The sequence below is a fragment of the Mchenga conophoros genome, linkage group LG22 (assembly GCF_057382185.1).
Source record: "Mchenga conophoros isolate Kocher_MC1m ecotype Shallow Benthic linkage group LG22, M_conophoros_male_GT1.1, whole genome shotgun sequence".
Classification (NCBI taxonomy): Eukaryota; Metazoa; Chordata; class Actinopteri; order Cichliformes; family Cichlidae; genus Mchenga; species Mchenga conophoros.
The window spans coordinates 7,529,341-7,544,629 of record NC_140546.1 but is presented as its reverse complement, the minus strand read 5'-3'; the positions used below and the strand labels follow the sequence as shown (position 1 = coordinate 7,544,629).

General features: G+C 41.9%; 1 protein-coding gene across 1 annotated transcript; it reads left to right on the top strand.

Moving 5' to 3' along the window:
• The first annotated feature begins 3,784 nt into the window (after window positions 1-3,784).
• brd2a (bromodomain containing 2a) lies at window positions 3,785-13,301 on the top strand. The gene is made up of 12 exons (XM_085263015.1): window positions 3,785-5,890; window positions 8,398-8,701; window positions 8,788-8,925; window positions 9,140-9,290; window positions 9,380-9,579; window positions 9,699-10,181; window positions 10,272-10,400; window positions 10,524-10,715; window positions 10,810-11,069; window positions 11,160-11,470; window positions 11,575-11,700; window positions 11,858-13,301. The coding sequence occupies exons 1-12, from the start codon at window positions 5,859-5,861 to the stop codon at window positions 11,983-11,985; spliced, it is 2,454 nt and encodes an 817-aa protein (XP_085119141.1). The 5' UTR covers window positions 3,785-5,858; the 3' UTR covers window positions 11,986-13,301.
• The last annotated feature ends 1,988 nt before the right edge of the window (window positions 13,302-15,289 follow it).

Sequence of the window (15,289 nt, the reverse complement as noted above, 5' to 3'; positions counted from 1 at the left end):
AGAGAGAGAAGAATCAATATTCATATTACACCTTTAGGGCTGTGATCATCATCCTAATATCCTCCTGTTGCTGCCTCGACAGGATTGCACTCGTTTGTATCCTCCTGATTCGTATCTTCTAACAATGAGACCGTTTTGAACCTCTGGTGGGGATTTTGTACCTAATGCAGCAGTGCAAAAATCTTCACAGCTGTATGCATGAGTAGGCCTACCCATTCATTTCATATATTTCCATTCAATTATACACTCACACTGAAAGTGAAGCATTTACAACACTTCTAGTCTTAGAAAACTATTTCCAGTTTATAAGACCAGTTAAGCTAAAATGTGTTATATGAAGCTTATCTGGAGCACCTGGAAAAAAAACAGCAGGAACAAGAAGAACAAAGGCAAACAGCCTGCATCCATCCAGTCTTTGCTAACCCAACACTGACATACAAGACTGACAGAATGTATTTAAAGTTTGTCCTGTAACTTAAAAACATAGAAAACTGTGAAAACCTAAAAACTGCAAAATATAATATGCTCTATATTGATGTATCTTATGTATCTTTTACCTCAATATCTCCACACCTTAAAATGGTGCTAATATGGAAACTTACATACACCTTTGTGGTCCTTGAAAAGGCGCATTGTTGTCTTGAGGTGCATTAAGCCCACATTTGTGTAGACGGTACCTGTAGGGACAGAAACAGACTTCTGCTGAACCCCAGGTTCTGTGTTTCTGTCACGGCTGTCGAGGCGAGCCGTGTGGTGTTGGAGGGAAAAGGACCCAAAATGCAGGCAGTTGACTGATAATGCAAGTGACGTTTATTTACATGTAATAGGGTGACAGAGCTGACAGTGAGAAATGACTAAAGAAACCTAAACTGGAAAAACTAATTAACAAACCTGAGAACATAAGAAACGGGGTGTGGCGCAGAGAGAGGAACGAAACGCCATGGAACACAGACAAGCACAGACCGACACCCACTCACACACAAGCAAATCAGGTAATCACACACAGGAGGGAAGAACAGCTGATCCCAGTACACAAAGACGATCTGGAGGATACAAGCTGAACACAATGACAACAGACACAGACCTTCAAAATAAAACAGGAAATCCAGAACACGAACAGGGCACAAGGGGAGGACACAGAACACCAAAATCAGAATAACTAGAACAGAAGAAAATAACCATAAAACACAAAACGCTGGGTCAACGACCCAGCACCATGACAGTTTCTGTGAGTGCATGTTAGCAAAGTGAAAAATGAAATAATAGAGGCATGTGCATCAATAACACAATCAGCCCAATGGAAACAGTGCAAATGTGTTCAGCTTTGCAAAGCAAACAGTGGCACATTGGGATGCAAATGAAAAAAGCAGCGAATGGAAAATCAGCAAGTCATGTGATTCTGCACATGTGAGCCCGGCTGTTGACATAGTAAGCATGAGTTAGCATGTGGGTGACATGAGCGTTTGCAGGGAGAAGGATGTTTAAGCGATATCAGCACAGAAACGCTGCTGAACGGGAACCTGAACTGCACAGTGAGCTTCTGTATCCGAACACTGCTCCTCACATCAGCAGTAAAAGGAACTGTTGTTGCTAGGGAAGGCTTGTCAGCCATAATGAGTGAATGGACTGAAGCAGAGAGCTGCACATACAAGGTTACGCAAACACGAGGACAAAACCCAGGCACTCAGAAAGCGTTTATTGTAGTGCAATCAATTTAACAACATCTAAGATCCCCGAGTCTGTCTTTTTGTAAGGAATGAAAAAGCTTCCCTGGCAACTGTTTCTGGACTGATTGCTCTCATGTGACAAGATTACGCAGTCAAACATGGAAACAGAGGGGGGAGTGTGTGTTTGTCAGGGAGAGAGCAGGGCTGATGAGTCAGAGGAGGCTGATTCTGACGCAATCCTCCCTCCTCTTCCTCTGCCTACATTACTGCTTCTTGAAGGCTGATCCTTCTTCCCCTGCAAGAAACAAACATAAAGGCATTAATGTAACTGACCTACTCTTTACCATCGCTGATTCCATATGTTATGTAATTCTGGATATACTTCACAGTATTTCTTCAGGTTATCATTATATGAGCCTGAGCATTAGTCTTATGCATTACATTTGGGAGATTATTTCAAGATATCTCCAACTTTAGACGTACACTCTACTTAAATCTAATGCTATGATATCTAGAGGTACACCGAGTTTAAGTGTACAGGCCTGTGGATTGTTGATTATTTGGTAATTCAGTTCTTTTTAGTTAAAAAAAATATTTCAGATATCCACAGGGACATTATTTCCACATCCACAGTGGTTATACTTACACATCCATGTTATTTGTCCATGAACAAAAATGACTCACGAGTCGTTCATGAGGCTTTCACTTTCACTAAATACAGTTTCACTTTTTCATTCTTGAAAAAAATCCTACGGTTCAAATGGTTTTCTTTTATAATTTTTCAGATAATTTCAGATACAAATTAGATTTTAACAGGTAAAAGTTTCACTTCAGATGTTTAAAATTAAAAGTAAAACTTTTTAAGATAAAGTTGCAAATATGTATAAATGTTTAGCAGTGGACAGAGGATTAAAAAGCTCCACTGACTATTAAACTTATGACATCAACAACAACATGTGTCTCAGTCAAAATTATATTCTTTATAGTGAGAACCAAGAAAGACAAAGTCAGTAACTGTACTATAAATAGAGTATCTGTATTTTCTATGAGATACTTATCAACAAATACTGCAGTACATATACACCACCTATCAAATTTCAGCTTGCACTGGTGAATGCAAGTGTTTACTTTTAAAATGTGATTTACAAAAGTTGCTAGACTGATAAAGAAAAATTATGTAAACAAATTTATGAAATGTGCATCTTTGTTGTCGTTATCAATATTGCCTCTATAAGCTCACCAGTAAAAATATTTGTTTAACAATAAACAGTCAAAGATATGATCACATACAGGATGTGCAGTTCAGTTTCCATCCACTGTGCAACATTTTCAGGCCGGTTGCACAATAATCACACCCTTATTGTGCAGATTGAGTTTTTATCTAACATCCAACAGATCACCGGCTGTTCCCTGAGTGTGCCTGGGGGAACATGGTTTTGAATAACTGCTGTCTAAATGAATTACCTGCTAACTGAAATCTGGGATCAAAAGATGTTGCTTTTATTATTTTGATAACACAGTTACGTGTCTGATAATCTCATTGGAATCCAGCAGTGAAATGATAACTCCACTTTAACGTGATGCAAAAGTCTCGACTCATCAGGGACTACTTCAGTGAAGCTTATTGTCCATTTTCAAATCTTATTTGAAATACAAATACTAAGGTGCACATAACACTCCACAGGCACATAATACCTGAAAAATAACAAGACTAGAGAAATACCAAAAACATTTTTCAAAATTACATTAAAAAATAGAGACAAAAGCGGAGATGATGGATATGCGTCTAAAGAGACATACATACTAGATAGGACAGGGTAGGGGAAGGAATAGATTGTAGTTTAATGTCAGAACAAGTTAAATTGTTGTTAAAAAACTATTTATATAAAATCCCCAGTTTATCCCCTTTTCCTGCTTTAATCTGTAAAATAACACTCATCACTTCCAGCTGAATCCCACCTCCTTCCAGGGAACACTAAGTGCAGAACACAAGAACGTATTTTATGGGTAAAACTGCTCCTGGATCAGCGTCGCTCTCGCACACTGGGGGCATTGTTGGCAAGGCGTCTACGTGGGATAAGCGCATGCGCCATGTTTCATGGTGCAACGCAGACGCAGATCGACAGCAATCACGATCAGAAGAAAAAAACAGATGTCAGTATTTTTCTTTGACAAACTCCGACAAATGAGATGTGGATTATTACGGCGATCATAAACGGATTACAGGTGCAAGAGTTCGGCAAACAGCGCAATCAATAAAACTGCAATCGTTTTTTAGTCACGTGGTCACGCCTGGCCAATCAGAATGAGCCAAATCCTACGGAAAGTATGTCCTTTGTTCGGATATTTCGACAACTTTATTCGCCTAATTGTGGCGAATAATCTGCGCGTCTCTCTGGATATGGACACGGTGTTTTTATGAGCTCGGGCTCGCGTTGAACACATTTTATCGCGGTGTTTGCAGAATGCCACGTGTCCAGATTTGATGAACGGGCACGAGCCGTCACATGACTCCCCTCCCCCACCCTGCGCAGGGAATGGGGGAAGAAGGCGGACATGTTTGAGGGAAATGTGTTGGTTAAAAAGTATCGAGGTGGAAGACAAGAAGATAATTTGAAGAAAGGTTTCGCATTATTTTGGGATTTATCATTGGAATTTCTTACTTACTTTACATTCCAGACTTTATTGACTTATACTCAACATTCATTTTATATTTTTTATATATATTTTTAAAAATGTTTAGTTTAATGTTTGTTTTTACAGCACAATGTTATGAAAACGTTAGAAATATTTGAATCTGTATTAATATGTGCCAGTGCTGTATCGTGTATTTCAGTGACATTGCAGAGAATTTGTAACCTTGGTGTGGGGGATGGGCGCAGTGGTTAGGTAACCTTTTGTGTGTCGTCGTTTCAATGAGTTTAAGTCGTTTTTTTTTAAAAAAAAAAGAAAAAAAAGAAGCCGCTTATATAGGTTTATTAAGTACGATTTTTTTACTATTATCTTGATGTTATTTGGTCTTTTATTGTTTGGTTGAACCACAAAGGTGTGGTTTGATGGTTTAATCTTTAAAACAATAGTCCAATCTTTAATTTAATTATTCCCTTGGACTGTATTGGTTAACGTAGTTGTAAATATTTCGGTTGGAGCTTGATTTAATCAGGCATTGGATGAGGTTGTTAATGAAAACTGCTGTGTCATTCAGGCGTTGGTTTCTGTGACCTTCTTATAGGTGTTCGTGTTAGGTTTTTATTGCTGATGAAAGATGTAAATGATGGCTTCAGCACAAACATCGTTTAGTTAAATTATGTGTAAGGCCTGATCTGCGCCCTTTCACAGCGTGTAACTGCGGGTCGTGGAGGCCTCGTTTTACAGGCTTGGCTGGTCTGACTGTTAAAATTGTGGCGCTTTCTTCACCAAGTGTTGGGATCTTACACCGTTTGCGCGTGTAAATCGAATATACGGCGTTTTACAGGTTTTTCTTGACATTGTGTGTTTTGAGTTGAGGGTTATTTGATCATATTACTGTCTCTCAACGTGCTTAAAGATGGCGGCTGTGCTTCGTTTCCCTTAGATAAAAAAATGCGGATGTACTGTTTAGTACAACGCTCGTGGGAAGAAGCCCTTGGCTCTTCGAGGGTACGCGTGACTGGATGCAACAACCAATAGGCTTCATGGTATTTACCCTGAAAGCCCGCGTTACAGCAGCTTTGACCAATACCCGTCGTCGCTCTCAACACGTTGACGTAATGTAATATGATATGGAGCAGGCTGGCTTCCTTGCCCTCGCTTTCTGGAGGGATAATAATGGCGGAGCCAGTTGCATACAGTATATCTTAAAGGCTGTAGAAGGGTGGACCAATAGTGTTGTGCAACTTATTTGACGGACAGGAAAATCTTGCGAATAGGCTGACATGAATTGCAGGTTGGAGAGTTTCAGTATCCAGGGGTGTGGTCATTTTAACTGACGTCGTGAACAGCCAGTAGAAATCCAAGGGGCGGGGACGTTTTGGGGTGGTGTGTCCAATGGGTTTTGCGACGGGTCTATAAAAAGCCGGGTGTAGTCGCATAGTCGCCATTTCAGCGAAGCAGATTTGAAAGAGAGCTCCGTGGCGGGGAACGGAGAGATCTGACGACTGGAGACGGATCCTGGTTTGAGTGTAGCTAAAAACAGAATCCGGATCCATCCCGATGGAAATGGCTGTTAACCCGCCCATTGACAGGTATCTACCGGTATAACTGACTCTCAGCTTTCCATCAGTCGGAATATTGTGAACATTTATGGTTATTTATTTTAAATATAACGGAACGGGCACCCTGTTTGCTGTAATGCCAGTTGAAGAGAGGTGGACGCTGAGTATGCTACAGGAAGGACTTTATCGTGTCGTTACAGGCATTAGAAGTGACTTTCATGTGGAAGAAGTAAGGTTGTTTTGGGCTTTTTAACATAACAAACTGCGACTGTTGAGCGCTGTGCCGGCGCCATTTTCGGCTGCCGTTGGCCGCTCTCTCACACTGTCTAGCAGTTAGCATTACTAGCTCTAGCCTGAGCCCAAAGGGTTGCTCATGAGACGCGTAAGTATCACGTTTGGTGCTGTATGTCTGCGTTTATTGACAGTGACAATTGACAATGCTGACCTGGCATCTTTTAAGAAGGCTTTATCTAATGTATAAATGTGGCATTTGTGTAGCACAAAAACATAGTTAAACTTGATCGTTGTGCAAGTACATACGTAGGGGGGTCGGGCGCACCGCCACGGCAGAGTCACTGCGTGTTTCGCTGGTTTGTTGTTGTAGCCATGTGGCGGTCATGGGGTTGTTGTGATCGCCGGTGTAACGACTCCATTGTAGCATAACGGCTAACGCTCCGTTATCAGTAGCACCACTACCAGTTATTTATGTATTATTAAAGTAGTATTGTCACACATACAGAGAGCCTGTCAATGTCTCTGGTAAATGTTATTTTTAATGTAGGGTTATTAGTATATATGTTGGGTGTTTCCCTTGGTTGCCTGGTTACAGCGCACACTAGCCCCAGTAGTTAGCAGCTGCTATCATTTTGAACTAATCCGATAATGCCAAAAAACTGTCTCTAAATATGATAAATTTTTAATACTTTAATGGAGAATCTATTTTTTGTCTCTTAATTTGTTAAATATTTTTTGGGCCAACATGTTTTTTGTGTAGTGCTGTTATATTTTGTACATGATTATTTCCCTTTTTAATAATAAAGTACACTAACTGTCAAATGTGTTTCCAACAGTTGTATCATTTAAAATGACTGGTTTACAATAGCTTTGCACTCCTTTTGTTGTATCATGTTGCTAATTCTTCTTACATTTTGTGTGTAGGGTGGATCAGTGCAAACATACCTTTAGGCTATGCATAGGAGACTTAAGCTACTAATCCCATGGTTATATTACTTGCATTGTTTGCTTAAATGTGGAACTTAAAAAAAAACAAAACAATTTTCTGTTTTGACTTAATGGTAATGGTGCAGCATCCAATAATACAACACCAGCTGTTTCAGGCTTTTGGTAGAAACCAGTTTTCAGGCGGGTGACCTTAAATACCCCCTCTGGCCTTGGTTAGTCTTGTAAGTCTTGTGGTTCAGATGGTGGGCCAGTGAAGGTGGATCATGGTGAGTCAATACTTTGCAGCACTGAAAGAGGACAACTGAATAAACAGAATTGCTGGTTTTTACATTTTTCTTTTTAAATTAAAAATACTAGCATTAGTGTCACTGTAGATTTGATGCTAATGCCACCAACAGTCCCCATCCAAGTAACCAGACTCTGAAAATACTGCACAGTTAATGACATAAAATACAACTACTGTTACTTTATATCCAGTACCCGTAACTATGCTGTTTGGCTCTAGAGTGTATAAGGATATGCTTTCTTTACACCTTAGTGTTATTAAAGGTACACATGGAGGCACAATGGTAAGTCAGGTCAACACCAGAGTTCAACAGAGATGGTCTTCCTTCGCTGGTGCAAAGTGTCGTGTTACGTATTGGTAATGTGACTTTTGTATAGAACTGTTTTCTCCTGTCATCCAAACATAACTCTGAAGTCACCAGGCGCTCATAGGTACAGTCATGGTTGCAGAGAACGAGTTTAGATAGTCGGTGTCTCGCACCTGTCAAACACAGAACAAGAAGGAGGAGTGGCTTAGTGTTAATACTGTGACAAGTTAATGTGTACCCTAAGCTCTGTTTATATATAATCACAATCCTGTGTTAATGACTAATGGGTGGCTTGTGGTAGACAAGGTTAGGAATTAGAATTTGTGTGTAAATTTTCTACACTATTCCAGTCATTACAGTAACATGGCAGCTTAAACTCCTCCCACAATCTAAGTTGTTTTGTTTTTTTAAAGCATGGAAATGGGTGTTGGGTTTAAGTCTGAGTGAGACGTGTAGAAGAGGAAGTGCTTGTACCAGTTCACCCAGTGTGAGCGCTCAGGGTCAGGCAGATGGGTGCTTGCTAACAAACGTGTAGTATCCTTTTTGACTTTGTATCAAATTTGACATGATAACAGGAAGCATACGTCAACAAGGGAACACTTATTTATTATGAAAGTTGATTAGCTTACATGGTAATCCCAGGATGTACAGCACAGAATATTCATTGTAACCTTTCTATAATGAGAAGAAAAACTTAATAGAATTTCATCATCACAGCTCAAACCAAAATACTCAGTTCCTTTGTAACTGTGCTCTCTGCAGCTCCCATGTTGGGCCCGATGCCAGTATGTTGGGAATAATGATGGATCAGAACTGTGGCACAGCTGGAAAACGCATCCGAAAACCTTCACTGCTCTACGAGGGCTTTGAGAGTCCTGGAATGCCCCCCCACAGCCAGATGACCCCTTCCGGGCCCCCGCAGCCCCCGGTGAAGGACCCCAACCGCCAGGGGAGGATGACCAACCAACTGCAGTTCCTGCAGAAAGTCCTGCTCAAATCTTTGTGGAGGCACCACTTTGCCTGGCCCTTTCACGAACCCGTGGATGCTGTCAAGCTCAGCCTGCCGGTGAGTGTATAGTTTCAGGTTTCGGTTCCTGTTTAAAGAGTGAAGTTTGAATGTTTCCTACCCTGAAAATGCCTCTCTTCCTCCAGGACTATCACAAGATCATAAAAAATCCAATGGACATGGGCACAATTAAGAAGAGATTAGAAAATAACTACTACCGCAGTGCCAGTGAGTGCATGCAGGACTTCAACACCATGTTTACCAACTGCTACATTTATAACAAGGTAAATCTGCCCTGGTCAATATAACCAAAAATTGTAAAAATATATAGTATAAAATATTTAGAGCAATACTACCCTTGTATATTATGTATCTGTATATAATTATGTCTTTAGATGTTGCCTATAGTTATTAACTATAGTTAATGAATGTATTATGTATAAAGTGTGTTAATATCATTGTTTTAAAACCATTTTGTGTGAATTTCCTTCACTGCAGCCGACAGATGACATCGTGCTGATGGCTCAGTCTCTGGAAAAGGCGTTCCTGCAGAAGGTGGCTCAGATGCCTCAGGAAGAGTTGGAGCTGCCTCCCCCACCTCCACGCAGCAAGTCTGCAAAAAATGGCAAAAAAGGGAAAAACAATGCAGGTGAGCAGATGTGTCAGGCCAGCAGCTGTAGTACACTCAGGACAAGATCAGTCACTTCACAGCCTGATTCTCCTCTTTCACTCTTTCAGTCTCTGGAGGCGTGACAACAGCTCATCAAGTCCCAGCTGTCTCTCAGTCAGCATACTCGCCTCCCACTCCAGAAACGCCCGACTCAATCCTCTCCACCCCACCACAAACCATTTTGTCCAAGAGCATGCCCCACGCCTTTCAGACTGAGCAGACCATGCCCACAATCACAGGTCTCCTGCCCACCCAGCCCACGGCTAAGGTAACTGTAACGCTTGACTTCTTCTATTTATATTTTTGGAATGTGTTCTAAAATTCATGGAGACTAGACATGAAACGGGATTCCTCTGACTTCCTCTGTTCTTCTTTTCTCATCTACAGAAAAAAGGTGTGAAGCGGAAAGCGGACACAACCACTCCGACCACCGTACCCATGCCTATAATGAGCACGATGGGCGTTAGTGGCATGGGGCTGGGGCACAACTCACCGCTAACCCTGACCTCTCTGAGGGTGGACCACAACAGCGGCATGGGCATGGGGATGGGAATGAATATCAACATGAATATGGGCCGACCAGCAGTGGTTGTAGGCACCAAAGGAGCAGGAGGGAACAGGAGGGGAGTGAGCGGACGACCCATCAAACCTCCTAAGAAGGACTTACCAGATTCTATCCTGCCGCCGCCGGTGCGCCGCAGCAAGCTGAGCCCTCAGATGCGTTACTGCAGCGGCGTCCTGAAGGAGCTGCTGTCGAAGAAGCACGCCGCGTACGCCTGGCCGTTTTACAAGCCTGTCGATGCCTCGTCGCTCGGTCTTCACGACTACCACGACATCATTAAACAGCCCATGGACCTCAGCACCATCAAGGTACGCATTCATTCCACAGACTGAATTTATCACTTCTGAAACTGAAGTTCAGAGACTGTTTATCTAAAATCTTTTCTTTTGTTGTTTTAGCGAAAGATGGACGGCAGAGAGTACCGTGAGGCGCACCAGTTCTCCGCTGATGTTAGACTGATGTTCTCCAACTGCTACAAGTACAACCCTCCTGACCACGATGTGGTGGCCATGGCCAGAAAACTCCAGGTGATTTTCTTTATTTCAATGATTAAAAAAATTAATTGGAACTTTTAAATTCTCGCAATTTGAAACTTCTACTTCTCATTTTCAGTTGCATTTTTTTTAAACCAAACCATTTTCTCTCTCCAGGATGTTTTTGAGTTCTGTATTGCTAAAATGCCAGATGAGCCTCCAGCACCACCGAGCTCTTCCTCGTCTTCCTCATCCTCTTCATCCTCCTCTGAGAGTGAGCTCAGCAGCGAGAGTGAGGAAAGCGACAGCAGCCCAAGCTCCGACTCTGAGGAGGAGAGGGCGAACCGTCTGGCAGAGCTGCAGGAGCAGGTGTGTACAGCAGCATGTCTGTAAACACATGTTCACACACCGGTTGTTCGCAGCACTGATGCCATTTTATCTTTTTATTTTTTTGATCTTTCAGCTAAAAGCTGTTCATGAGCAGCTCACCGCACTCTCCCAGGGCCCCATCGCCAAACCCAAGAAGAAGAAAGACAAGAAGGACAAAAAGAAGAAGAAAAAGGTTGAGAAAGAGAAGCACCGGAGGATAGAGGAGGATGTGACACCTGTCAGGCCGCCCAAGACCCCGAAAATGACCAAAACTCCAAAATCTAAGAGCAAGAGTGTGCCCTGCCCCGTGATGCCGATGAAGAAGGCACCGAGCAAGAAAAACAACAAGAGCAAGTGAGTGCTGCCACCTACTGGACAGTTTATGAGTTGACTGCATTGTGCACATTTTTATTTTGTTAAACACTCCCTGCTTTCCTCCAACAGATCCAAAAAGGCCAACGTCATCCCGCAGGTGGCCCACGATCCCCTCGTGAGCCATTTTGACTCAGACGAAGAGGAGGAGACGGCGCCTATGTCGTACGACGAGAAGCGCCAGCTCAGCCTGGACATCAACAAGCTGCCCGGCGAAAAGCTCGGCCGTGTCGTTTACATCATCCAGTCCCGTGAGCCGTCGCTCCGAGACACCAACCCCGAGGAGATTGAGATAGACTTCGAGACGCTGAAGCCGTCGACGCTGCGGGAGCTGGAGCGATACGTCATGACGTGTCTGAGGAAGAAACCCCGAAAGCCTTACAGTTAGTGAACCTCATAAAACATTGGGAAGAAAATGAATAAGCACTGGGTTAGTTGATCTTTGGTTAAACTCCAGCTCATTGATGTTCTCGTCTTCTGTCTGCAGCGAGTAAGAACAGTGCTGGAAAGTCGCGGGAAGAGCTCGCTCTGGAGAAGCAGATGGAGCTGGAGAGAAGGCTGATGGACGTCAGCGGTCAGCTCAACTCTGGAAAGAAGCCGATGAAGACCAAACGTAAGTCGTCCATGGTTGAAGAGTGAAACTTTATCAACAACGACTAAACTGGTCCCGGTGTTGAAAAATGACCAAAAACTACAGCCATGGAGCATAATGTAGTTTTCCTTGTTTTCCTCTGAACACATCTTGATGTTGTTTTGTTTTCTTCCTCCAGCCGAGAAGCCTGCAGCCGACACCCACACCCAGCCGTCGCGTCTCAGCGCCAGTAGCTCCTCCTCTGACTCTTCTTCATCATCTTCTTCGTCCTCGTCCTCAGACACAAGTGAGTCAGACTCCGGCTGAGAGACAGACTCTTCATATGAAAAGATGTCCCGTTGGACTCTTTTCCCCCCGAGTGGACTGAACTTATTTAAAGCTGCTGACGGAGCTGCAGGAAGGGCTGGCGAGCCCGGCAGAGATGGAGGGTTCCCGGCGCTCAGCTCCGACATGAAGGAGGTTCCTGCTCTCCTCCCTGAAGAACCGGCCTCGGCGGGTGGAGTGAGGGACGCTCCATCTCCTGCACATAAAGAAGATTGAGGCGTGCGTTGGAGGGATAAGGGTGCTAGAGCCAGAATGTGTCTAATTTCTGGAGATAATTTTCCCTTCTCACCGTGCTCCCTGTCTTTATGCTGTATAGACGAGGTGTACAGTACTCAATACATTTCTTTTATAAAGAAGCATTTTATGGAGCTAATTTATTCCCTCATTGTGGGAACAATGAAACTGGCATGAGCGAAGTCGTTTTTGTTTGTGTTTCTTTCTTTTTTTTCCGAGTGGATAAAGAGGGGAAATATTTGTGTGTGTGTTTCTGTGCGAATGACGTCGTGACGTTCTTCATAGTTTTGACGCAGGCGTTGAAAAAGTGGGTCTGCACACAGAAGCACCTTCAGAACGCATGAGATACAGAGGAGCTGACGAACATCTGCACACATCTGTTGGAGGGGCATGAATGTTTCTGTGTCGGCTGTTTTCTCATCCTTTTCTCTGTAAACGTGTTGCTTTTTCTAATGTGACCAATCTGCTAATAAATTGTGGGGGCGTTTCGTCCTGTGCTCAATAACATCTGTTCCTCTGATTTCTTTAATTCAGTCACAAAAACATCGGATCAGAGAGGTTTTAAATCCAGAAGTTTGTCTTTAAACAATCGGCCTTCGAGATCGACGGCAGCTGAAAGTTTCAGTTTTATTTGACTTTACTTTGTGTGATTAAACTTTAGTACAGCAGGTTAGAGATGGCGAGTTTGTTTTGATCGAGTAGACGCCGACGATGGATTCGTGTTGTTGTGATGATGCACTGTTTCGTTTTGTTTGTACTACTAAACCAGTTTGTGATTTTTAGGGTAAGGTGTGTTTTCTGTTCTTCTGCAGCGGATTATTTATTTAGGAGGAATTTTAAAAAGGAGAAACTTTTCATACTGAAAGCAAACGTTTGTGGACAGGTTACGTGTCGGGATTGTGGAGGTGTAGATAACCTACAGCCTCTGAGCATGTTTTTGTTTCCCTTTGATTCCTTTTTTAAAGTATTTTCAGTCTGAAGTTTGTCAGAACCCTGAAGCCTGTGTACTCCATCGCTTCACCTGAACATCTGTACATAAATAAACTGAGACGTCTTTTCACCGACTTTGGCAACGTTTTATTTACATCCTGAGTTCAAACAACACGACATAAAAAATACATCAAAGTTTTCAGTTTGGCGATCAAAGAGAGGCGCAGATTAAAGTATTAACTGCAGTTTGTTTATTCTTTTGCTGAAAGAACTTTTTAACCCTAATCTGGACTTTTTAAAACAAACGCTCTCATCACAGAGGGGAACAACACACAACTGGAACTGAGCATTAAAATCGAGTTCCTCTGAATGACGTTCTCACAGTGCCTGACTTCATGTATCCTCACATGTGCAGCCTGCATCCTGCTGCAAGCAGTTTTCCTGCATATTAAAAATCCTGAGATTCTCTGACATGTTTATATTGATTATTAATAATTATTACTAATAATAAATAAAAGGGAACAAGAAGACAAAATCCATTTAATACTCCAAAACAGTCCTGCTGCACTGTGTAACCCCACAGACCAGCTGAAACTTCCAAACATGAGTTTTTTGACAACAGATAAAAGTCCAGAATAACACAGAAGATCATTTAAGTATTTGGTGTCACATTTAAAATCTATTCTTAACTTGGGAGTCTTAATAATATTAAACTGAACCTTTTATTAACATTTTATTAATGATATATTTATATCAGCCTTTAAATGTATTCAGTAATGATGCTGACAGCTGGGACAAAAACATGTAAAGATATTTTTGTGATATTTTAATTGGATTTTATGTAAATTAAGGTGTTTTATCTGTTGCAGCCGAATTAGTTTTTGCTCTTAGTCTAGTTTGGCTCATTTTTCATGAAAGCTCCTTGAAAGATGAAAGTGAAAACCAGATGAAGCAGTCAGAAGTTACCAGGCAACAGGATCTCTTCTTGGAAAATAAATAGAGCAAAGAGGACACAGTGAACTGGACTTCAGCACATCGCTGACGCTGCTGATAAATTTCTGTTTCATTTCTCAGGAAAAAGCTGGACTAGAGTTTTTACAGACACTTAAAAGTGCAAGAGTAAAAACAGACAACAGAATTATGACGGAGACGATTGTAAATCAAAGCCACGTGTGGCTAAATATATAAATGTTCCTCTAAAGGTTTCTGCAGCACATCAGTGTCAGATTTACTGATCATAAGATATTTAATGAGAATATTGAAATAAATCTACCCAGTAAATGAGGAAAATTAACTATATTCTAAACTATAAACGTTTCTGAGTTCTCACTGCGGTGTAGACTGATGCGTTGAGTGTTTCTTCTTCAGTCATCTTTCTCACTCACTATGTGTTAATAGACCTCTCTGCATTGAATCATACCTGTTATTAACCTCTGTCTCTCTTCCACAGCATGTCTTTATCCTGTCTTCCTTCTCTCACTCCAACCAGTCGTAGCAGATGGCTCTGCCCCTCCCTGAGCCTGGTTCTGTCAGAGGTTTCTTCCTGTTAAAAGGGAGTTTTTCCTTCCCACTGTCGCCAAAGTGCTTGCTCATAGGGGGTCATATGATTGTAGGGTCTACGTTACAATATAAAGCGCCTTAAGGTGACTGTTGTTGTGATTTGGTGCTGTATAAATAAAATTGAATTGAACAGACTGATAACAGAGATTGACTGCCCTCCAGTGGCCACAATACGTATTTACACCACTGGTATCCTGCCACATGTAAATACTTCCGGTATTGTGGCAACCACAAGAGCACCTGGCTTTAGCCACTGTAAGGTGAGGAGCGCCACAGTAGGTGGAAACGTGTGACTTCGACTTTAATAGCGAAAATTAAATTGCGTTTTGACCACATTGACAGAGCAGAGAAAATATACTAGACAACAGATTAAGTTGAAATTATGAGATAAAAACATTTTGCATGTAAAAAAAAAAAAAAAAACAGTTTAGGTTTCAGCAGAAACAACACGTTACACTTTGCATGTAATAGATTTGGGGAGAAAAGTCTTTACAAAAAGATACTTTACAAGATACTTTTGTAAATTGTATGTATTGACATACAATTTAATAAAGGCTAACTA